The sequence below is a fragment of the Lissotriton helveticus genome, chromosome 6, assembly GCF_964261635.1.
Source record: "Lissotriton helveticus chromosome 6, aLisHel1.1, whole genome shotgun sequence".
Lineage (NCBI taxonomy): Eukaryota > Metazoa > Chordata > Amphibia > Caudata > Salamandridae > Lissotriton > Lissotriton helveticus.
In genome coordinates this window covers 1909926118-1909952733 of record NC_136067.1, presented here as the reverse complement: position 1 = coordinate 1909952733, position 26616 = coordinate 1909926118, and the positions used below count along the sequence as shown (strand labels likewise).

The following is a 26616-nucleotide window of genomic DNA, read 5'->3' as shown; positions in this document are numbered from 1 at the left end:
TATATTCACCGGTCACACTTCTTCTGCTTAGCATCCAAGGCTCAATTTATCAACTTCACTCAGATGTTACAGATATTAAACTTCAGGTCTTAATTTATTTCTTTTTGCTTCTCAAATTAACCCAAGGTTCAATCTGTACTTGCCGAGTTCACGGAGACAGCTGTTTCCTTAACTCAATTTAACTTTGTGTATGTCCATACACATTTCACGATGCCGTTACGCTTCTTCCCTCTTCACCTTTAAATTATTCCTCAAGTTGTGGGTTCTCCGGTGTTCCGTCCTCGTCGCCAAATTTGTTAAGAATGACACTCAATTAATCTTGAATATGTAACTTTATTTTCTGTTATAAATGACACACCGGTGAGAGAGAGCGCTCCGATCACCATCTCACAATAATAATGGCAGTTAAACTGTAAACACAACTGTCAGATAGCCATCTGACGTAATGCATGCAAATGCGGGGAGTCGCGCGCCAGGGACGGGGGCATGCAAAGGACAAATGCAAAAGGGGAAAGTACCAACGTAACAGAAGTGCGCGCCCATCTAGCTGGTTGAATATGGTAATGATGGTTGTCACTATTCCCAAATTAGCCTGGCGTGCAGTCCACCAAAAGGACCGAGAGTCATTCATTTTGGAAGCTGCTAACATATCAAGCCAGATATTATCCTCCCAGGCTTTCCTGGCAGTACTCATAGTACCTCCTAGGATGGCTGTTCTCAAGCGCGTGATTGAACTACTTATCCTCTTTAGCCAAATTCGGCTTTGTGAGGGCAACCTCTTTACAAACAATCTTATGCATCTCAACGAAAAAAGAGTTATGTATATTTAGTATGGGAATATCCACATCCCTGGTCCCTACGTACTTTGACTGAAATGCTAAAAACAATGTATACATTTGCGAGTGTAATTTTTTGTTCGATAAAATATTTGGCCACGTCACATAGCGGTGATTATTAGCTAAAATTGGTTCGGGCACAAACATATAACTTGTGCTGTTCATCCTTGTCAAGGGTTCTCCAGTTAGGGGTAAATTCAGCGAGGTATGATTACTTTCAGTTCGTGGCTCCAATTTCATATCTATTAGAAGTGACCATAACCTCACATCTAACATGACATCATCTAAAATGCTCGTATGGGGGCCTCCTTTAAATGTTGGTGCACATTTCAGAGTCAGAAATAGTACGCCCATTGCAAGCGCGTAGACCTCTTCCTATTGTTAGAAAAATGTATCCAAGAGCAGTGGCAGAGGGACTCTTCCTGGGGTTACCTATCAACAAAGGATTTCCCCACAATTCGTCCTTCGCTTCAGTGAGCTCTTTAGTATGCGATGATGGTTCAAAAGTGGTGGTAAAGTCACCTCCTAGCACTATTGTGGTATTTGGGTCCAGGGAATCCAAAACTTCTTGAAGGATCGATAAGGTAGGGGGATCAGTGCTTGCCTTAGATTATCTTACATAGATGTTAAATATCGCCAAGCAGAGACCAGTTGGTAAGGTGACAAGAATACCCAGTAAATATGGGCATTTTATGCGCATTGGGGTCTAAGAGCCTAGAAGGCAGCCGCAGCTGGTAGTGGGAGTACCGGCCGGGCGGTGACATGGGGAGGGGGATGTATGGATTACGGACTTTAAAAGGTAAGTAAACATAAAAATAAATAAAACAAATTTTGTTGCTTGCACTGCATCACAAAATGCGATGCAGTGCGCGCAACGAAAATCGTTTTATTTATTTTTATGTTTACTTACCTTTTAAAGTCTGTAATCCATACATTAATACCCCCACCCTCCCCCTCCCCCTCCCCACATCACCGCCCGGCCGGCGGTACTCCTACTACTGGCCGCAGCTGCTAGAAGGTAATTTTTTATCAGAATTAAAAGGCCTCCTATAGCCCTCCCGAATTTAACTGGTGGATTTCGCCTCTACACTGAATGTGTTATACCCATTTATAGTCCCTTTTTCCATAGCCCAAGTCTCTTGCAAAATGCATACATCTTAATCCTCAATGTATGATGTCCAGTTGGGATCAACCAGCTTCAACGTTATACCAGCCACATTCCAAGAGAGTAGGGTAATAGAGGGGAGGTGTAGTCTAGCCTTCTCAGAGTCCAGGAAGTTTAGCAGACTTAGTGAATCATCTAAATGTTTGCAATTGATCTCCTTACTATAAGATAATAGCCCCTATGCCCACTACTAGGAAATAATTGCTTCTAGGTTTGCCCTGGGCTCGAAAGCAGTTGTAATTTCAGCATCTGTGTCTAAACACCCTTCCCCAGTGCTCCAGGGCTCAGTTACAGAGGTCAAGAGTGAAGCATTCACTGGCAAGATTACGTCATCGTAAACATTTGAAGCCTGTTCATTAAAATTTGAATTATCGCAAAATACCTCATTAATGGCATCTATATTGGTTCTATAAGGTACAATAGAAAGAGCACAGACCTGTGGTAGAATACCAACTCAGTCAATCTACTGCATTTAAATTAGAAATAGCAGTGGGCATATTTTTTGCCAGATTGTGTAATTTGTTCATCTTTTATGTTACATTGCTGATTCTCATGTAAAGCGCTCTGATACCTCCGGGTCTAGCCAGCGCTATATAAAACTCTTTAAATAAATAATGGCTTCCATTGATGGGCGTGAATGCTTTTAGCCTTATTCCTAGTGATTTGTCCTATTGGATATGGCAGGTTCGCAAGTCAAAGTGAATAAGATTTTTGGCCAGCCACTTGGAGCACAATGTAATTGAAATTAGATCATTAGAGGATGTGATGATGAGTGTTAGATCTGGGGGTCTCTAGTTGGCAGAGGTAGGTACCACTGTCCAAATAGGGACCCTTGCTTCTAGTCAGGGCAAGGAGATAACCCTCTGAGATAACCTTCGCTCACCCTCTAGGTAGCTTGGCGCGAGCAGTCTAGGCTAACCAGAGGCAATGCGTAAAGTATTTGTACCAACACTCACAGTAACACAGTGAAAACACCACAAACTGACTCCACAACAGTTTAGAAAAATAAAGGTATTTTTAATCTAAACTACACAAGACCAAAACGACAAAAATCCAACATACACAGTTCAAGAATATGGTTTCAAAAAGAGTTCTTAAGGTTGCGTTAGAATTCTCTACGTTGCGATAGAATTCTCTACTGATGCGTGAAAAGTTCACAGTTGCGTCACGTTTACTCACAGTACCTTTTAGTTGCAACAAAGTTCCAAAAGCAGAAGCTGGTGCGGTGGAAAACAAGCGATGCGTAGCTCCTGAGACCCTGGGGAGGCGATGCGACAGCCCCGCTGCAGCAGCGGGCGTGTTGCGACGAATCCGGTCTGTATGGGGAGGAAGGCCACTTGTATGGATTCCGGTGCGTAGGTTCCGTAGGAAGTCTGTTCTCGCAAAGGCACGATGCGACGATCTCGTAGGGGCTGCGATGATCTCCGGGGCGACGATGTGCGGTCCAGCGGGGATCCTCTCTCTCGCAGCTCCTCGATGCGTTGATTCTGCGACGACACTCGCAGCGACGTGATGCGACCCGCAAGCAAGCGGTGCGGCGATCTCACCCAGCGACGACAGGCTCTGCGACGACACTCGCAGCGATGTTCAATTCTCCCACACCGGTCTGGTGCGTCCCGCAAACGAAGGATGCGACGGCTCTGGCAGCGGCGTCAGGCGCTGCGACGATCTCGACCTCTGTAGCGGCGGGAAACTTCTCGCACTGTCGGGGATGCGCTCCGCAAGCGAGCGATGCGACACTTTTCAGATTCAAAAAGTCTCTCAAGCTTAGTTTCAAGCTTCCCAGCACAGGTACAACCTCCAGAGGCCCCACAACTGGATCAAGCACTCTAGGAGGGACAGAACTCTCTCAGCAGAGTTCAGGGAAGCTGGGGGTGAAGTCCTTTTGTTCCTGGGACTTCAAAACAGGGAGCTAGCTCTTCTCAGGCCCTTGGAGATTCCTTCAAGACAGGGGACACAGCACACAGCAAAGTCCTTCCCCTCTCCTTGGCAGCAAAGCAACAGGTCAGTCCAGCAGAGCAACAGCAGGACAATCTTCCTTCTTCAGTTTCAGCTTTCTCCTTGGCAGAGGTTCCTTCTTGATTTCCAGGATGATCTAATTTTCTGTTGTCAGGGGTCCTGTACTTATACCCCTAAAGTCTTTGTTCTCTTGGTGCATGTGGGCCCTGAGCCCGGTCTAAACCAGTTCTGGGTGGATCCTGAGCACTTTGTTTTGCTGGCTGCATCTTTCCTTTCAGAGTGAGGGCAGGGTCCTCAGCCGCCCAGCAGGGGGGTGGAGCCAGCATTGTGGAAGGCAGGCACAGCCCTATTCAGCCCAGGTGCTAACTCCTCCCACCACTCCAGTTGCAACTGCAGTCATTCAGCCTAGTGCTGATTCATCCATCCTGCTGGGGAATTCCCCAGCCCCTGTCACTCACAAACCAGACAGTCAATACACAAACAGGCCCAGGCACCCAGAAGGGTTAGACAAGAGAACAGCAACTTTCTAAAAGTGCTGTTCTCAAACACAGGATCTAAAAACAATCTTTCCTAAAAGATGTGTTATTAAATTCTGAGTTCAGGGATACTAGATACTTATGTCCTATCTTGTTCCTATGAGAAGAAATGCTGTTAACCACTGTAGCCAGCATCCCCCATGTTAACCTATGGAGCAAGATAGCCTTACAATAGTGAAAAACGAAAATGGCTGTAATTCACTACCAGAACATGTGACCTGCACCAGTACATGCTCTACCTTTCACATACACTGCACCCTGCCCAGGGGGGTACCTTGGGCCTTCCATAGGGGTGGCTGATGTGCACGAAAAGGGAAGGGTTGGGCCTGATCAGTGGGGACACTGACCAGGAGGACATGGCAGTTCTAAACTGCCCATAGGCACTGCAGTGGCAGGCCTGAGACACCATTTTAGAGCTACTCCTGTGGGTGGCACAATCAGTGCTGCAGGCCCACTAGTAGCATTTGTCATCACCAGCCCTGGCACACCCAGTGCACTTTACTAGGGACTTCATGGTGATACAAATATGCCAAACATGTATATTCAATCAGAATAACAATTTACACAGGGAGCACTTACACTCTGGCACTGATCAGCAGTGGCAGAGTGTCCAAAGCATCTAAACCAGCAAAAACGAAATCCAGTACAGCATCAAAAATACAGGAGGTAGAGGCAAAAAGATAGGGGAAACCACGCCAAAGATGCCAGGTCTAACAATGAGTATCTTCTAGTGTGCTTGATATCAGATCTGATAACAGAAATGCAGTTTCGCTTCCACCTCAACCAATACATCACTTTATTGGTCAAAGCCTCCGTGTCTTCAAAATAACCTGGTTTTAATCTTGGGACCTGCATCATAGAAATCGTATGTCCTAAAAAGGGCTCAGAAATCACAAGTGTTGTCGGAGGAGAACAATTCGAAAATAATTGCTTCACAAATTTCTTGATAAAGACACATTGGGAGCAATCAGATTGCCAAAACGCACACAAGGTCAATGGTGACATTTCCTTGTGCTCCATTTCGCAGCTGTAGTGCAGAATATGTACTGGACATTTACCCTAGGAGGTTGCAATCAGTAATTAACCAGTATAAAGCACTCCACTTTGGTAGATATTTGGGCAAAACTCTGGACTCTTTTTGGATAAAGGAGTAGGTGTGATTGCATTGTAGCCATTACTGGCATAGCTACTGACACACCCACACAGAAACTTAGATACCCATTCACACACTCAGGCACTCACACACCAATTGACAGACCCACTCAGATGCTGACACACCCACTTACAGACCCACTCAGACATTCGCACACCCACTCACAGACCCACTCACACACCCACTCACATACCTACTGGGTCACTCTCACATGCACCCATAGACCCACTCAGATACTCATACGGCCACTCACAGATACACTCAGACACTCACTAAAAAATCCACTCAGGTACTCCTACGGCCACTCACAAAACCCCTCACATGCTCTCATAGCCACTAGATCCTTTCAGACACTCATGCAACCACAGACTCCTAACCTCTCCCACCCATTCACACACCTACTTAGAGATTCACATACTAACTCACAGACCTACTCAGAGACTCACACACCCACTCACAGACCCACTCAGACACTCATGCACTGGCTCACAGACTGAGTCACACAGACATGATGGTACTACCCACTCAGCACTCATACTCCCACTCACATACCCATTGAGACACATGAGGCCACTCTCAGGTCCAATCAGACACTCACACACCCACTCACACACCCATTAAGACACTCATGTACTCACTCACACACCCACTGAGTCACTCACAGACTCACTCTCAAAGGTTACAAGTTAAAGCTAGTAAAATAAAAACTCCTTAAAAATTCACTTAAAAGATCAAAGGTTACAGGAACATTATAGTTAGGAAACAGAACTTAAAAAAACGTAAAATCCACTGAAAAAACCAAAGGTTAAAGGGACGTTATAGAATTAAAAAAAATAGAAATTCACTAAAAAACAAAGGTAATAGGACTGTTAGAGTTAGGCTCAGATTTCAATCATACAAAAGCATAGAAATTTAGCAGGTATAGTGATCTGAGCTAACTATAACTTACGCCCCAGTATTGCACTGGTTATGACCTCACATATTACACCACTCAATATATTCTTTCAGTGAATATATTGTCAAAATGGCAGCAGCCAAGGAGGCAGGCAGGTCATGCCACAGAGCACATTTAAAGTCGATGTTTAAAGAACAAAAAGAAAACATTGCTTTTCTTTTTTCTGCTTTGTTTTTCTAGATGTACAATGACAAGCAGTAAGGAAATATTTATGTCAACATTCCCTGGGTAATTATAGAAAAGTATAATCTTTCTGCCACCTTCTACACACTGCGCTTGATTTGAAAGAGCTGCACATCAAGGATTTAAGTGTTTGTGGGAAATGTTATGGGGTAACCAGGTTCTATTTTTATTCTTCACCTTTGCAAACATGCACCCTATTTGATATGAAAGAGCTATGCACCAAGGATTTAAGTGTTTGTAGGGTTTGTTATGGGGTGACCATGTATAAGTGCCCCCTGCCATACATGATAAGGGTATTGCAGGTCACCTCAGAGTTCCATAACTTTATAAAGGAACTTGGTCTGCAGTTCATTTCCATATATGGTTACGGCACTCCTCTGCGACTTGCAATACCCTTATAATGTACCACAGGGGATACTTCAAACGTTAAAGTGATGTTATAGTTAAGTGAAAACGTCAATGAAAACATAACATTTTCAACTTAAAAAGACACTGAAATTCACAAATTACAGTTTACTAAACAAGTCATAACTTGCATCCTTGCTATGCACCGTGATTTCATTAGTAGTATCATTTGAATTGTCATCAGTGATGTTATCAATGATGTCATAGAACATGTCATGAAATTTGTAATATGTGAGGTCATAAGCAGTGCATGCAAGGATGCAAGTTTAGTTACTTTAGTTCATTTTTTATAATTTAATTATCTCACTGTAACCTTTGTTTTTTTCAGGGAATTTCTGAGGTATTGGTTTTGTAAAGAAATACATTATTACCATACCTAACACCCACACTCACTGCTGGCAATAACATAGACATATTGTACACAAATTGGTTACGGGTGTCATGGACAAACTGGAACAACAGGGCAAATCCCAGTGTAACAAAGTCAGACATAATTTAAGTAATGGTGAACAAAAAGCCCTGGATACTGAAACAGGTAGAGATTGTTATCAAAGAAGCAGACAAGGGTGGCACTATTGGGATAATGAATAGAATTGATCATGAACAGGCAATTATTCAATTATGCTATGAAAAACCGACCCAAAATCTTATTTGGGCACTTACAACAACCGTACAAAAACATCTCAAAATATGGAATCAAAACTGTTTACTGGACGATGATGAATATTGGTATCTAAAAGTGAACTGGTCGAGATACCGCTGCCTGTACACTTTGCCCAAAATACATAAAGACCTCCCTTTCCCACCTGGTAGACCTATTGTGTCCAGGAAAGGGGGACCAACAGAGAGATTATCTGAATATGTAGATACTTTCTTGCAACCCTTTGTTGCCAACCTGCCATCCCATATAAAGGATATCAAACATATACTGAGCCTTTTATCTGATGTGGTCTAGGAGAACCAGATATATATAATCTCAGAGCACTGAGATATATATTTCACACAAGCCAGTCTATGGGAGCACACAAGTAAGCCTATCACCAGGGTTGAACTGATTCTCAAAAATAATTTGTTTCTTTTTAAGAATGAATGGCAGATGCAGATCCAGGGAGTAGCCATGGGCTCCAGATTCTCTCCAGCACATGCAAACCTGGTTATGGGGGTGTTGGAAGAATAAATCATCTGGGGCCAAAAGGGTGGTCAGTGGACAGAGTATGTTCTATACTGGGGACAGTAGATTGATGATTACTTAATGATATGGACTGGTACCACAGCAAAACTGAAGGAATTCAGTGACTTTCTTAACACCAATGAGGCACATATCAGATTTACACATTATAGTAGTACAGAACGAATCTCCTTTCTAGACACAGAACTTTTAATTTCCAACAACACCTTACATAGTAGACTATACCGGAAACAGACCTCCGGTAATTCTCTCCTCCCTGCTTCTAGTGCACTTCGGACAAGTCAGGTTAAAGCAATACTCTACAGCGAAATGTTGCATGCAAGGTGCAACTGCAGTTAATATCAAGATTTCCATGCATCTATACAGGACATAAGGAACTGTTTCACAAACAGAGGGTATGACTCAAAGACTATTCATGAGGCCAGGGATACAATCTATAAAATCAATAGACAGGCAACACTGGGTACTAAAATAAATAAGAAAGTTAGATCTAAAGTGACACACCTTATTACTGATTATACAAAAACATCGAAACAGGTACTTAAGAGCACGAGGAGATACTGGAACATACTGCGAGCAGATAAAACTCTCTCTGAATTTATAACTGCTGTTCCAAGCATCACCTTCCGCAGGGGTCATACTTTGCTAACCAGATTAAGTCTGAGTTTCCCCATAATTAGAGATAATTGGATGAGTGACCTGAGTAATTTTCTTTTTTTAAATGTGGACATTGCGGTATGTGCAAGTGGGCTAGTGACAAGATGAAGAATTTTTGCACCAAACATTGTAAGACTTATGACATTTTCTCTAACATAACATGCAATACTACATATGTAGTGTACATTATCAAATGCAAATCGGACCTAATATATGTGGGTAGCACCATCAGGATGCTGAAAGAAAGAGTGAGTGAACACATGAGGGCTACAAAAAACAATTATGGGCGATACCCTACAGAGGTACTTGTGAGAGAGTGTGATGCACCGGGACCACATAGGGGTTCCACATTCTTTGGGATTGAACATATACACAGACATCCAAGAGGAGGTAACAGGGAACTTGCACTAAGGAGAAAATAAGCCATGTGGATCATGTGCTTGTAGGCTGTGGAAAAGGGATTAAACATAGATCACGAGGTACAATATTTCCTGGGGGATTGATGCAGGTGTAACTGATGTTCTAAACACATCTCTGTTTCATATCCAGAGGGACTCTGCTTTCTTAATTAGCACAAGCAATCATGGCACGTCTAGTTTTGCCACCTTACTTATATTATTGATATTAAAATGTTATTCGGGGAGTATTGATTACTTCAGTGACAGAGAAGAATCGTTATATGTCTATAATCACGTTATAATTTTGCATCCCATGTTAGATTAGGTACTATACTGCTAGGAGGATATATGGGCAATTCTGCGGTTACTGTGCTATAGCCAAAGAAGAGTTATTTAAGATATTACTGTTTTGTGATTAACAATGTTGAGAACATGTATAGACACTATTTTCTGTCACTCACAACAATTACCAATATGATTCCTATATGCCATGCAAAACCTAATATTGTATTGTGTATGAGGATAAACATATATTTCTACCAGCACCATGTATGCCGAGGTTTAAAAAATAACATACTTTGTGTTTTCTAAATCATATTACACTAAATGTATTAATGTTTCGCACATTGGAATAGGGATATGAATACTTTACATGACATACTTGTGGGTATTTTGAGTACCATAGGTGGTGTGGCCCCCCATTAGGAGTAACACTTGTTCACTTCTGGCTAGTTTTGGCTTGGGCTGAATCTCGTTTCGGAAGTTACATTTCTTTTTTTAAAAACATTTAGTGGCCAATTATGCTTCAATTGACTCTTCAGGAGTCCAGTTTAATCAGTTATACCATATCAATATGGCACTCTTTTTGACATGATACATGACTACAATGAGATAGTTTCATTTTTAGGTCTATCCTGGAAGCGCCCGGGCTCATCCAGAGTGCCAGCTCCGATCGGTGCTGCTGAGAGTTTCCGCATCATCGCTACAATGCAAGATACAGAATTTTAACCTCCGCTAGGTAAGCGGAAATATGGTTCTATAGTTTTATATATTGATGTGGGGACTTTTGTGGTTTGAAGTTGTGGCTAAAGTGTACACTTATATCCCTTCACAGATTGGTTGGTACACCCCAACGAGGAGATGTATATGATAAAATACTTATGCGTGGACGTGGTTGCTTAAATCTGATACTTTGCTGAATATCTGTTTATATACACACAGCCCGCTTGCAGGTAAGCGTGGTAGTTTTGCAGCGTTTTTCTTTCTTGTTTGGGGGTATTGTCACTGATTAGAAAAGAGGGTCACAAGAAATTCAAGAGACAACTACATTTGCTCTATACATGAAAGGATTAAGGGAGAATATTTAAAATGTTTCGGTGAGTGCTGACTCCGGAGATTGATATCCTGTACTAATTCAATAAATTACTTTGGTACTGTCATTGCCAACTGTGAAGTGTTGGAGCTTAATGGCAACCCATCATACATTTAAATTTCATATTTATGTTGGTTAGAATATTTTAGGAGACCTGCTTGTCAGTACACAGGCATTATTGAATGTGTGGATTTAGAACCTACTTTGGATTTGACTTGGTGTAAAGATAATGGGATTGCAGGTACTTGGGACCGGCATATTTTTCTCACGCCACTAGGGATAATGGTGCACATTTGGGCACTTTTTATACAAACTGGTGATGATTTGATTTGGTCACTTGCACACCATAGGATACCACGCCACCTATGTTCTGACTGCATCAACATATACAGCCCACAATTAATTGGTTTGAAATGGAAGTATGGCTTCCTTTGGGGTTTTTGCTCCTGTGAATACTGTTGACGCATGCTTATCATTCCATGAAACTATTCAAAGGCCTCATTTAAATTGTACAGTAACGCAATGAAAATGGAGAAAATGTCTTGTATAATGATTTTGTGATGAGGGTGAACCGTTATTGCTTTGTAGCAATAAAGAAGTCGTCGGGTACTCCCTATAAGACGAAACACTGGTTGGCTACAGAGTCCAACAAGAGAGAGACAAAAAGAATAAAGAAAAGAAAGAATTCCCAAGCACGGGCAAACACTTAGTTCAATGTGCATTACTTGACTGTTTGATTCAATGTGTACACTCTAATTAGCATGTGCCAGAGATTTGTGTGGACCTTGTCCGATTAGCTGAATCGGGTTTGGGGGAGTTGGGTGAATTGCTTCCTCCTCTTTAAGCAACGCATGCAAGGACTATAAAAAAAAGGTTAATACTCTAGTGGATTTGTCTCTGAGCACCATTGCCCGTCCAATCACCAAGTTCAATCTAACTACAATGTCACTTTAACCTTTGTTTTTTCAGTGAATGTTGAGTTTTTTAAAATGTAAAGTAATATTTTATTATCTTATCTAACTTTAGCACCCACCAATGTGCACAGCCTTTGGTCATGCACAGCGAGAGGCTGGCCTCGCCTGTGGCCTGGCCCTCCGTCAACAACCGCTGCATTTGTACGGAGTGAGTTTGGCTGTTGCTTGCATGGCTGGTGAGATTGCCCCCAGGAACTAGGCATCACAATATAAGGAGGTGTCATTTTAAATGAGGAATGGCAACCATTCTATAAGGGACTGTCACTTAAAATAAGGCAGACCTACTGGCTTTGTCAAAGGTTCGGAACATCAATAAATGAAAGGCAGGCCTATTGGCTTTGTCAAGAGGTCAGGACATCAATACGTATAAAGCAGAGCAATTGGCTTTGCCAAAGGATCAACCCATTAATAAATTAGCCGCATCATAATTTGCCATGAAAACAAATTAAATCAATCACCATAACCAAATGTACTCATTGTCAAAATAGACATTGCAATGTTCATAAACAATAAGTATTTTAAACAAAGTAGTTATGAAAATAACCATAAACATTTAGCACATAGCACTTTTCAAAACATGGAATGCAGCCAAGTGACCACTGACAAGGGGTCCCCACACCCAGCTGAACAGCATACACCTCCAGCTGGAGTGGTTTGAAAATAATGGTATGCATGCATTTAATGACTCAGGAAACGTAATATTTTTTTTGTATTCCTGGTGGGTGGCTTTTGTCCCTGCAGCTCCTGCAACACTTACTTCAATCGTTGGTGGTGCCTCTAACCCTCCTTAGGGCTCTACAAGAAATTCAGTATTGGTAATGAAACCCCCTCAGGACATTATGGGGCACTTCCAGATGCGAGTTTTTTTTCTCTATATTCTGGGAGCCCTAGTTCCAACCGGAGCATCCATAACCTTCATTTTCTTGGATGTATGACGTTACAATGCATACTTTTACAACGCATGCCTTTACAACGCATTTTTTACGATGCAACATCCTTTACAACGCATTCCATTACAACGCATCTACCCAGACGCCCTCAAAAAAACTCTCCTTAAACCATTACTGAAAAAGCCACATCTCGAAAAGGACGAACTGAAAAACTACCGGCCAATAGCAAGTCTCCCATTCCTGGCAAAAGTTGCCGAAAAAGCTATGAATCAAAAACAACGGCGACAAGGTGGCAGAGAGCTTTAAAGAAGGTATGTTGGCAATTGGGGATTGGATGGCCTCCAATTGCCTAAAACTTAATTCCGAAAAGACGGAAGTCGTCATATTCGGACAACTCACCCCAGGTTGGTCCTCCGTTTGGTGGCCCTCGGCCTTCGGAACCCCGCCAAAACCCGCCATCAAGGTGAGGAACCTGGGAGTGGTCTTTGACGATCATCTCAACTTCGTCCCCCATGCCAACCAAATAGCTTCCTCAGCCTTCCATAAACTACGTCTAATAAAGAAAATCATCCCCTTACTCCCTGAAACCGCCGGTAAGACCTTGGTGACCTCTCTAGTGCTGTCCACTCTGGACTATTGCAACGGTCTTTTTGCAAATGCCCAGGTCAGGGTCATCAAAAAAATGCAGACCGTTCAAAACTCAGCAGCAAGACTCCTGGCCAAAATTCCTAAACATAAGTCTGCGACCGACACCATTAGAAACTTACATTGGCTTCCTATCGGAAGCAGGGTTAAGTTTAAAACTCTCTGCATTGTGTACAAGTCTCTGCATAATCAAGGACCCCTGTTTCTCAAAGAACAACTGATTCCCTATTGTCCATCCAGATCGCTTCGATCTACCACCCTGAACGATCTAGTGGTTCCCCGTACCAAAACTGTTTCTTGGGGAGATCGGAGGTTCTTGGTTTCGGCACAGAAACTATGGAACACCTTACCCCAGTCAATCAAAACCAGCCCCACTCTCTGGCTTTTTCGCAAACAGCTAAAGACCTGGCTGTTTAACCAGTAACATCGGATCCACTTCAGCAGCAGGAGAATCATTCGCAGATTTTTAGCGCCGAGACGCCCACGGGCATTTGTTCGCGCTTAATCAAATGTCATAAAATAAATAAATAAATAAATAAACGCATACTACCTTTACAACACATACCATTACACCGCATACCATTACATTGGATGTATGGTAAGTACTGGATAGTATAGGGGTAAAAATTACTATTCTAACTCCAGGGGGTGCAACAGTAGGGTATGTGTTGGATAGTATAGGTGTAAAAATTACTATTCTAACTCCAGGGGGTGCAACAGTAGGGTACGTTTTGGATAGTGTAAGGGTACTATGCGTTGTTATGGTATGCGTTGTAATGGTATGTGTTGTAATGACTGCGTTGTAATGACATGCGTTGTAATGGTATGCGTTGTATTGTCATGCAATGTCATGGTTGCCTTGTAATGGCATGCGATGTAATGGATCTTGCGTTGTAAAAGTTTTGTTGTAATGGTAGTGCGTTGTAAAAGTTGCGTTGTAAAGGTTGTTTCCCATTTTCTTTTAAAGGTAGCAGGCGTAGCCCCTCACGCGCTGCTGTGCAAAGTATTATTTGTATTTTGGGTGCCCACGGCCTTCATTTTTTTTTAACAGTGGCAGCATGGGGAGCCTATTCCTCCACTGCAGAACCAGCTCCCGGCCTCCCAGCACATACTTGATGTCAAGCGGGAAGCCAGTAGCTTCCTGCTCCCTTCCAAGTGGGCAGGGAATCAATCTGTGGTGTGCATCCCAGTCAAAAAGCACGGGATGGCATCAATAATGTGGGGCTGCATCACAGGACCCTGCTCTATTATTTGCCTTGGGGTCCCGGGGATGGAGTTCTGAGATCACGGGGTGGTGGAGTGCCTTGGGGGCAGGAACAACTTCGGGGAGGGATCCCTTGCATGTTCCCTCTCCAAATGTATTTTATTGATACTTTGTGGTCCTGGGAAACATTTCATAAAGGGGCAGCCCCCAGGTAGATGGGGCCCTCCGAGGCAGTTTAAACTTCAGGGAGAGGATCCCATGCACTCCTCTTTCCAAAATGTCAAAAATTATATAAAATGCAAAGACCCCCCTCTCAGATCCTGGCCACCCTGTTTTTTTTTAATTTTTATTTTAGCCCCAATGGCTAGGGGGCCAGTGCATAACTACTCTGCTGCCCCGTATGTGTTTTCTTTTTGCTTCCTATTACACTGAGGCACTGAGGCATAAAATAGCTGCCAAGTATCTTTGTAGATCTGCCAGTCCCACTGTACTACGGTGATGTGAAATGTATATACATTTTGAATAACCCTGGGCGTAGTTCACGGAGCCGCACTCCACGGAGCTACGCGAAGACGCACTTGCACTCCGCGACCTACGCGTAGCTCCGCGGACATGCGTAGTTGCTTGCTAAACCCGTTCGCGCGCCGTTTTTGGTCTTCGGGAGCACGGTACGCGTGTTCGGGGCGCTGCCTGCATGCTCGGGATGGCTAGCGCGCTAAGTTACCCAAGAGGTTTGTCCCGCCCGCTTGCGTTCCCTTATTTCCTGTTCCGGGTCACAAGTAACGTGTTCGGGTTGTGCAAGACATGTTCGGGAACTCATCTTCTCGTTCGCACTACAAAAGTGCGTGATCGCGCTAAATATCGCGCAAACCTACATGGTGGCACACGCGACCGGGAAAAAGTGAACGCAGAACCAAGGTAAGCCATTGCCACGCACGCGATAATGTTATTCAGCGCGCGAGAACTACGATACGCACCGGATCGGGGAGTAATCGACAGCTACGCGTTCTCCGCGGAACGCGGAGTTGCCGAAACTCCGCAAGCTCCGCGAACGGAGCGTAGTTCTTCGCCCAGGGTTAATTTTGAACCATATTTCTAAAAAAACTACTGAATGTGTCCACACCAAATCACTAAAATCATGCTTTCAGGGTAGGATCTAGCTTTCTACCAAATTTGGAGTAATTCCATTCAGCTGACTTGGCTGCAGTGCTGTTCAAAATTACCTATGGAAATTACCGGGGGAAAATGCATTTTGGACCCGCCCTTTTTCTCTGCCACCGCTTTACAGCTCAGTAAGTAGCTAAGGTGCATGAACCTTTTTTTAAAGGAAAGTTTTGTTAAGGTTTGTCAAATGGCGCCAAAGTTATTAACAAACCCCGTTCTAACTATAAATACATAGTGGCAACTGGATAGATAGATAGATAGATAGATAGATAGATAGATAGATAGATAGATAGATAGATAGATAGATAGATAGATAGATAGATAGATAGATAGATAGATAGATAGATAGATAGATAGATAGATAGATAGATAGATAGATAGATAGATAGATCATTCCAATTGCTATTGAAGATGGGCGCAGGGTGGAGATAGACATAATTGATGGGTTCGACGAAAGTTTTAAGAATAACCATTGCAAAAATAGCACATACCATAGTCTACATACTTGATAATTTTAATAAGAATAAATTGTGTTATACACCATTACGTACCATCATTTCTAGCAACTTTAAATATTAAATGTTACTATTACCCAAATTGTGGTACTCTGTTTACCATTGCTCCCCTCTGCGTTTCGTTGGTCTTCTCCTTAGGACCTCTGAGGATGAACGACACTTATCCTTTTACGGAAAGAGACCACTATTGGTCCCTTTTTTCCTATCTAGTTGTCATGAGCTGAGGAACGGTTGGCTGATTCCTTTCTTAACTGCAATCTTGAGAACTTTTTTTTATCATTCTGAAGTACTACAGCAACCATTCCTTCCTAAATTGATTTGGATAGCGTAAATCTGGCTTTCTGTTGGAAATCAGTACAGCTGAGCTGCTAATGTATTCATGATATTTCTACCATGCCTAGGTGTCATAAAATGTGTCCTTCCCTGGGGGGCTGCTCTCTAACGGACCATGAAAGGATAATGTTGAAAGAAGGAGCCAGTATTAGAGAAGAGCGCATCCAATCAGTAATGAAGGGCACATGTTAATACTTCAATTATCTACAAATACATTATAAACAGAAACTTACATCTCCTGAAACTGACCAATATTCTTGGAGTCTGGGCTTATCTCTCAAAAATCTGCTTTCTCAACATGCTAAAGAAGCTATGTGGAGTAAGGGGGGGGTAGGAACACACTGCCTCACATCCCAGCACAATTATCCCCGTTCCCAAGCTTTCGAGATTCGGAGCTATTGCATTTCCTAAGTGATATTGATCAGAGGAAATTTGTAGCATCATGTCCAGCAATCTATTTATTTATTTCAAACTTATATCGCACAAATGAATCATCCCAGCAGGGATCTCTCGGCGCTTTTGGCGGCACAGTGCAAGCGGCTCGGACAGGAAATACAACTTTAAAACAACCAAGATTTTAATAGCTTCTTAAATTGTTCCAGACTAGGGTAAGCGCACAACTCATCCGGCAACCGATTCCAAAGGAGAGGGGCTAGATGGGAGAATGCGTGTCCTCTCATTTTAGTTTTCTTGATTTTGCATGGGCGGAGCAGATTTCGGTTGCTAGATCGTAGTGCGTGCGCAGGGGTGTAGGCTGTTATCTTTCTCCTTAAATAGAGGGGGCCAATCCCCTGCCGCGCTCTGAACATCATTACCAATAACATGAACAAAGCTCTCTTCCTTACAGGTAGCCAATGCAACTGTTGCAAAAGAGGGCAAGAAGGGGTGCGCCATGGTTTATTAAGGAACAGTCATGCAGCTGTATTTTGCACCATTTGTAGTCTTGCTGCAAGATCCTCTCTAATTCCTGCCAAGAGAGCATTGCCATAGTCTAGTCTACTGACTAGTAGAGCCTGAACTAAGGTCTTTCTATCACTCACAGGGATTCCTGGGAAACTTTTTCTCAGCATTAAATGATACCAAAGCAGGTTCCTGTTACTGCTTTCACATGTTTCTCCATCGAGATTTTATTATCGATCAGTATGCTCAAGTTCCGTGCCTGTATCGTTGAGTTAGGTGCCTCCCCCTGTTCCGATGGCCACCAGTCCGAATACCATATCGCTGTGGCCTTCCCAAATAGGAGGATCTACGTTTTATTGGAGTTTAACTGCAGGAAATTCTGATTCATCTAGACGGCAATATGCAGCATACAAGACTTAAACTTGGCTTTCGTCTCAGCTGGATCAGTCTCGATGGGGACTATCACCTGCGTGTTGTCCGCATACGAGATTGTCTCAAAGCCACAGGCTCTAATAATGGAGGTCAAGGGAGCCACATAGATGTAAAGTGGGGCTTAGGATTGAGCCCTGCGGGACCCCCTTGTCTACTGCCATTGTCTGGGAGACAAATGTGTCTAATTGGACACATCGAGTTCTCTTGTTCAAAAAACTCTGTATCCAGGCCCAACCTGAACCTCCGACACCAATCTCCCGCAATCTGTCCAACGTGACACGGTGGGAGATGGTGTCGAAGGCTGCCGAAAGATCCAGGAGCACAAGCATAGTGGGGGTCCCTCTGTCTAATGACATCCTCATGGTATCAGTGACCTCCTGCCGCCTCCGTGCTGTGGGCTGCACGGAATCCTGATTGCGAGGGGTCGAGTAGACTATGCTGTTTCAAATATCACATCAGTTGCTTATTTACCAAAGTCTCCATGACCTTCAAACTACTCGGAAGAAGGGAGAGTGGTAAATAATTTTGCAACTCAGTTGGATCTGCCAGCGCCTTCTTAAGCAAAGGTTTTATATGCGCCTTTTTCCAGTTTCCTGGGAAAGTAGCTGTAGCCAGGGAGATGTTACAGACCTCAGTTAAAGAGGGCGCTAAAATTGATTCTAGTTCAACCATTTTAAATGGCAACACCGGGTCTGTAGTAAGCGCCGGATTTCGTTTGTGCCAGCAAAGTTTCCACTTGCTCTACGGTAATGGTTGAGAAAGAGTCTACTCTGGGTAATGTGGGGTCTCTCCCCAGAGGAGGTATCCGCTAGACACCTTTCCTGCTGCCAAAGAGCGGTGTATCTTTTCAATTTTTTCCTTAAAATGGTTTGCTAGATCATTACATAGCGTTTGTGTCGAGGAATGGATGGTGTATTTACTATGGGATTTGTGAACTCCTTAAGTATTTTAAAGAGTTCCTTGGAGGAGTTGTTTCCCTCATGTATTTTGAACACCTAAATGATCTTTCCTTGCTATAGTGCAGTTTTTTAAATAGACTCTATGCGCCGCTGAAAAGGCCTATTTATCCTCAAACTGTTTGGTTTTCCTCCATTTTCTTTCTCTGCCTCTGCACTGGACATTTTCCTTTTTAGGAGTCTCGGAGTACCAGGGAGCTTAGCTAACTCTATCCCTCATCCGTATTGCGCTAAAAGGTGCAATAATATTTAAAGTGTCTGCAATAGAGGCCTCCCATTTATCTAAGGCCTTGTCACTATCCTCTTCTTTATCAAAGGATGGGGATCTAAATGCGTGACTAAACAAGTCCAGGGTGACTTTCCTTCAAGCTCTCAGAGGAATCACTCTGCGTTGGGGCTTGCTGCTTCTGCCTGTTGCCTTAACGGTGAATTTAAGTGCACAGTGGTCAGTTCGGGTCAGTGCCCAAGGGGGGTCTACTAATAGACCAAAGTTGGCAAAAATGTTATCCAAGATGTGACCTGCTGTGTGAGTAGGTTCATGGATCCTCTGTGAGTGCCCTAATGACCCCATTGCCGATACCAGGCCCTTAGTGTCTATGTTTACAAGATCGTCAAAATGAGGATTAAAATCCACCCCAAAAAAAGGTTCAGATTATGAAATATAAGGTGCGAGGGACTCCAGTAGTAAAGTGCAGAAAGTTTTATTGTTCTCTCCTGGAGGGTGATATACTACCGCCCCCGTCCCATTCGCTCTGCCTTGAAGGTGAAATAGAAACACAATCAGTTCCATGCCATCGGTCAGCACTCTGTCAAGAACTTTGATATGAAGAGGAGCCCGTGAGGCTATGACCAGGCTTCTCCCCTCTTAATTGTCCTATCTAATCGTGTGATGGAATAATCTACAAGGAATGCAAGGGCTAACACTGGAGTAGTGTGGCACTGCAGCCAGGTTTCTGATAAAAGACATATGTCTGGCCTCAGATCCTCTAGTAAAGCCCATAGTTCCGCAAAGTGTTTAGGGATGGATCTTGCATTAATATAAAGGGCCTGAAAGGGCTCCTGTCCTACTGTCTGCTTGGGGTTATACCCAGAATTTGTATCCCAGAACAATTCTCTACTAATTACGTAATAATCTAGAAACACGTGTTTTGCGCTACAGAAATGACTGAGTGATTTGGTAAAATATTATGATGAATTTTGATGCAAGCGCAAAATCCTGTATTACACCAACCAGGATGCAAAGGGGTAATGGCTCTGGGATGTGAAGTAGTGTGCTCCAAACCCCCTCCCCCCCCCCACCCCTTACTGTTTAAAAAGGCTCCTGTACCCTGCAAGCCGACGAGCTTCAGAACTCCTGCATGCCTGGAATGGTATTGACCGAGAAAATTTGTGTCAGCATATCCAGCAGCCCCAGAACAATTCTCTACTGATGACGGAATAATCCAGAAACACCTGTGTCTAGACATATAGCAATGACGGCACCAGCTGTGGTAAAAATTATGATGAACTTTGATGCAAGAATGAAATCCAGTAGAACTATAACCAGGGAGTGGTAGTGTTCTCCTAACCTCCCTTACTAAAGAAGCTATCTGGGTACAAGTGAGTAATTGATCAGAATTAAGCACCATTGTGCAATCAATATACTTAATTCTACATATAATTATAAGGTCGTCCAGTGAAGTATACAAAAACAACGTATTTGACCATGATTAGTACTGGGGCTGTCAGACAGAGAATGCTGATCTGCTAATGCTTTGTTTCAAAGTATGTAAATGTAAATGTAGTACTTGTATAGCGCACATATTACCGCAAGGGCATCAAGGCGCTTGTACACATACCGCTGTGGAACCCTTCCTGGCTTTTCCCTGTGAAGTGTCCACTCCTGGGCACCCCCAGGGTGAAGCCAGGCATCCTAGCGCTGTTGGGTCCGTTGTGGAGATTAAGCAAGCTATTGCCCAGAGTTGCAGAGTGGGACCCATGATTAGAATAGGCACCGAGGCAAGAGAAATATCAGGTCCGAAGGAATTATTGCACCCAAGACCCGCCGAGGCAGGAATTGAACCCTGGTCCCGGGCCAGACCTCTGCATCAGGGTCTGCCGCTCTAATCATTGAGCCACATTCTGTAATTCTGTAAAAATTCGAAGAGAATTACCACTGACATAATTTCCTTTGGAATGCCAAACTGCATTTTAACCTTAACCTTTCAGGAATTGGCCAGCAAAACTAAGACACCTCCATCTCCTGAAAAAATTTTCCCCACACTTACCATGAGCAATGCAAGAAAGTCCCCTGACTAACAGTCCTTCCTTCTTTGGACTTGAATAAACTCAATGATAACACATCCTTCCTTTGATGAACTTTTCCTTCTTTCCTCACCGGTGTCTTCTTGATTTTAATTTCTGTAACTCGTCACTCTAGTCAGAAATATTCTTCTCAGGCTTCAGTATTATACAAGAAGAAATATTCATTTGATGGCCACACATATCATTATCAATCAATGTATGTTCATGGGTATCATGGTACTTTTATAAATCATGTTAGAGGCATATTTCCAATTAAAGTTATCATCGTCCACTAAATGGAAACGTCATCCTCTTTTTCTATTCTCTGATTAGGCTGGCTCCATCTACTCAACTCATGCTTCAATCTGTTTCACATCTTTTAATGCATGTTGCCAGTTTGTCATGGTATATAGTTCAACATATGGTTGATTTGGATAAGTTACAGTCCAGACGTACAGGCCTTGGGAGCCCAGTCATGCATTTCATGTGTTTGTGTAATCAAGGAATTTAGGCCTATATGTGGCAATACATTTTCCCATAGAGACAGAAAAATACCTTTGATACTTACAGCCTTTGTGGATTAAATTTGACACTACTTCTGGTGGGGCTTCAGGGGTGGGGAGATAAAGAGATGGAGGTATGAAGGAAGGACGGATGGATGGTGTGTTGATAGCAGAAACAAAGAAATAAGGAAAAAGTGCAGGTAAAGTAGACAGAGAATTAGAGAGGGAGGGGAATAAGTGAGTGTGGCTGTTGGTGGGTGCGTGTGTGGGGGTGCATGAATTCACCTTTAGCACCAAATGCCAGCGATGAGGTGATAGCTATTTTAATTGGCGCATCAACCATCTTTACAGAAACATTCAACTCAATTAGTGATGAGGATCCATGTGATATCTATGCAGAGGTTTTCTTTTGCTATTATGCAAATGACCAAGAGGCCATCTGTTGCAATCTGGACAATTACAATTAAGGTTTACATTTACCTCTAAGGAAGCCAGTGGTCATTCCGGTTAGTAAAAGTAATACTCGTGGGCATTTTGTTCAAATATATAACAGGTAATCTCTACTCACTTAAAAATGTAAAAGGACAACCTTGGCAAGAGTGTCATGTAAAAATGAGGCTACACAATTTAAACTTGTGCAGCATCAAAAGCCTATTTTTTCTAAACGGTCTCAGAAAAAGATAGAGTACATAAGGACAGTGATCCCAGAAAGTAACAATACAATTTGGGAAATCAAAGCAAATATTCACAACAAAACATAAAACGCAAGTAAATGGTTATACTCAGTGTTTTAATTCACACTGGGCAACACTCTCTTAATGCAAGTATTTATATTACAAATAACATTGTCCTTAGAAAGGAACATGGTGAGGGGGAGGAAGGGAAGGCGGGTATTGGTGTTCAGTGAGGATAGGGAAGTGATTGGAAGATGCAGTGTCAATTAAAAACAATACATTAATTCAAACACATGAGGCTCGTCCATCAAGCCTATAAATTCTCGATTTAACAGAAAAAGTATACAGCCATGGTTACAACAGTAACACAACATGAAACATCTGTTGTCTGTGCTGGCTATGCGGTAAAGTGTCGACATTTCGACCCCTAAGAAACTGTAGGCAGTTTTATCCCTTAAGTCAGGGTCTTCATCAGGACAAGGCTAGCGAAAAAAAGCCCAAAAAAGCTCTCCTCAATGGAAGATAAGGCAAGCCTTGCAAAAAGAAGCCATGGTTGGATGACCCTCATCTCATACAATCAGCTGACACCTCAGAGCTACTTAACTTGTACTTTCAATGCACGCACTAAACTCAGTTTTCTAAAATTAAGATTGGGGGTGATTAACCTGTCTTGCCACCTTCCCAAATGGAAAAGAGAACAAGCCCCGGAGACATGTCGATTTTGCGGCAAGCATAGGGAAAATATAATTCTTGTTGTGTGCCTGTGCCCCAGCCTACTGAAAGAAAGAAGGCTCCTCCTGCGGAGGGCCTGGAATAATAAGGAAGTCAGATCATGCAGATCCTCAGTATTGGCCTGCTTCGACCCATGGAACACACATTTAAATTGCACACTGGTGAGGTTTATGGACTGCAAAGTAAAAAAACTAGGGAAGGGGAGATGTCAATCGCTAGCTCAGCAAGAGGCACAGATGCTTGGACCTCCACAATAAGGACAATTACTGCCCTGTGGGCACGTCGAAAAAAACAGATGGAACTGCAAAAGTCTGCTAAACACGATCCTGGCCACAATCATTTCGAAGAGATAGTCTCCAAAGGTGCAGGGCACAAATAAGAGAGTTCGGACACATGATGGGCTGGGCATTCTTTTATTATTTTTACTACTGCTATATAACAAGTGTTACATTTTTACTCATAATTCTATCAATTTAATAAGCATCAAAATGTTTTATCTTATGTATTGTGCAAAGGTTTTTTTTTAAATCACGCAATAAAGTTTTACCTTACTTTACATTCAATTCAAACTGGACTACATGGCCCATAAATCTCTACACGGCCCCAGCTGCCTACAGTGCAGCGTGCCTGCCTCACAAGTGGAATAGCTGAGTAACTGATGCAAGGTGTGGCCTTGGTCTCAATCAGTCTATTCTTTGCTAACATTAACTTTCTATGATGTTATCTGTACATTCTATATTTCCAGGCGTTGTGTATTCAATCTATTTTGTTCCTGTTTGGTTTCAGGCAGTATCAGTAATTTTGTAACAAGTTTTGCAGTATTTTAATTTCCCTTTGAGTGAAAAGAATAAGATAATATAAATACCCCGACTCAAACACATCTCGAATAACAGAAACAATATATTGGCCAAGAGTATTTATGGGTAGTCATATTCTACAGCAGTTCCTATGTAACAAGGTTTCTTTCTGCGGTAGCCACATGGGGTTCCTGTCATGACCTCATTCTACTCCTGAGCACAGGTGCAAAAGCGGCCATGCATCCAATTTAAATCACATTGTGATGCGCCCAACGCCTTTCATGCAATCACTTGTAGAGTTAATAAAAAAATAGGTATGCACCATGTACACCACCATTCCAATGTATACGAGTGGCACTGCCCCCCTACCCTCCCGTGCGCATGCGCGAACGTCAGAGGGGAAGCAGAATATTTCCTTTTTCCGCACTGGCCGAGATTCTTGTTCCAGCCGAAAAATTATATTAAGAGCCAAACCATAACGTAAATAATTATCAACTATTTTATAACGAACATTCTTTTTTTTAGAGCGAATATAAGATACTCCTATCACCTTTTTATAACGTAGTAATAAACTAGTTTCGAATCCAAAATAATGACTTACGGTCATCGCTGAAATCGTCTACCAGTATAATTTCATGGATCAGGTGGACAGGGCTTCGATTCAACACGCTGTGGAACCAATAAAAAGAAAAACCGTGACCGAAACAAAAACACTCTTGTAAAGTCTATAAATCATAAAGAGAACAAAACAGAACATCCACATTAAGTATATTGTAAAATATAGAGTTTGAACAACAAATAATGCAATCAATATCATAAATACCATCACAGTAACATTTATAAAGCCTACGGCACAGGCGATAAAAGTTAATGTAACTATCAAAATGGAATTTAATATTTATTTACCACGCAGTTTTTACAGCTCGGCACGTTACAACGCATTTGTTACCTGTTTACAACGCAGTACTATACCAGTCAGGTAAGTTTTCATGGTCTGGCTTGACATCACAGCTCTGGCTGGGCAATTATGTGAGTACCACTATAGAGGGGCTTTGGCTTCACCCACATATTTGGAGCCAAGAGTAAATATTTTGATTGTGCAGAAGTTGTGCTTCCACAAAAAGTGTATATGCCCTCTGTAACCAGCTGTGATCATTTTGTTTATTTATCCAAGTGGCTGAGCTTGAACTTTCAGGGGCACACACACATTGTAATGGTGAAAAAGGGTCTTAAATAACTACATAATTTTCAATGTTTGTCTTTCTCTTGCCGCAGCACAGATGGGAGAAGGGCAGTCATTAGCCTATAGGGCTTGTTAGTTCTGGCTTGACAGTGCAACTCTCAGCTGACCCTTTAACCTACACCAATATTATTCTACAGTTGTTGGCTTCCACACAAATACATATGCTATTTACTTGTAATGCTTAACATTACCGTACAACATTCCTTTAAAGTCATACCTAACCGCACTGCCTATGCCTGTTTTTAATGACATTTTCAATATAATTTTTTCAAATTCATTTTTAAAAAAGGTGTTTTTTTTATTATGGAGTGGGTTTTTATCAGTTATGGGGTGGAAAGAGGTAAAGTGGAATAAGGGAGTTTTGAGATTCTGGGGCAAGTAGAGGTAGTGGGAGGTAAAGGGTTCAAGGGTGAATGTAAATGTAAATGTACAGGAATTTATATAGCGCAAATCACCGAGCGGTTTCTAAGCGCTTGCTTAGGGAACCCGTCCTGGTATTCCCCTGTGAGATAACCCCGGCAGGGTATCCGCAAGGTGAAAGCCAGGCATCCCACCGCGAGGGGCCGTTGTGGAGATTAAGCAAGCTATTGCCCAGAGTCGCAGATGTGTACCCATGAATCGAGTAGGCACCGGAGCGAGAATTGTCGAGTCCATGGACATTTTAGGACTCAAGACCCCGCCGAGCTGGGAATTGAACCCTGGTCCTGGGCTGACCTCTGCTTCCAGGTCTGCCTCCTCTAACCAGTGAGCCACACTTCTCCACAGAGTGGGTAGAGGTATAGTGAGTTACGGGATTTTTTGGGCTCAGAGGTGGGTAGAGGTAATGGCAGGTACTTTTTTTTTTAGAGTTTAGGGGCTGGGAGAGCTAAAGGGACATATGTGGGTTGTTTCAGGGCTACTTTTTGACTAGTTTGCACATGGAACGTTTCGGGGTGATCCGTCAAGCGGGAACCAAGAAAAAAGATGGGCCCCAAAACATGTTTTCACTATCAATTTTTCCATAGGAACTTTAGACAGCTACAGGCTAAACCACTAAACAGATTTACACCAATTTGGCAGAAAGCAAGATCTTGGTCGGGAAAGAGTAATTTTTGTGATTTGATGTAAATTCATTCAGTAGTTTTACGGCAATGAATGTTCAAAAACTTTGAACATCAAGAGACACGGAGCCTCCGCAGATCTGACAGATCTACTGCTGAAATCTGATTAGCTGCCACCATCACAACTAGTAAGGGTGGTAGCCATCTTAGGACTCGACTCAGGACTCAGTCAGAGTCCTAAAAAAGTTTGAAAATAGACACAAGGGGGATGGTTAGACATATCCCGACCCCCTAGGCCTGGTGAAGGGGTCCAGAGGCACCCTACCTGGTGCCAAAAATGTTTGCCTTAAATTGTGCCACAAACTCGTTGAGGATCCACAGCAAAAAGCAAAACTGTGGGCTCCAGCATTTGTTCTTTAAACCACCCCCAGGGTATGAGGCGTTTATTTTTTGGAGTGAGGGGACACATATGAACCCCCTATTAAGACTGATTCTGGTCCCTGAGGCCCAATCTCTTGGGGGA

General features: G+C 42.8%; 1 protein-coding gene across 3 annotated transcripts in view; it reads right to left on the bottom strand.

The window, feature by feature from the left end:
- The window catches only part of GALNT14 (polypeptide N-acetylgalactosaminyltransferase 14), a 1160089-nt gene that overhangs the window by 385885 nt on the left and 747588 nt on the right, over positions 1-26616 (bottom strand). For all 3 annotated transcript variants that reach the window (XM_078649861.1, XM_078649859.1, XM_078649860.1), the window contains exon 4: positions 24412-24479. In XM_078649861.1, coding sequence (XP_078505987.1) covers positions 24412-24479 — 68 coding nt within the window. The remainder of the gene's footprint in view (positions 1-24411; positions 24480-26616) is intronic.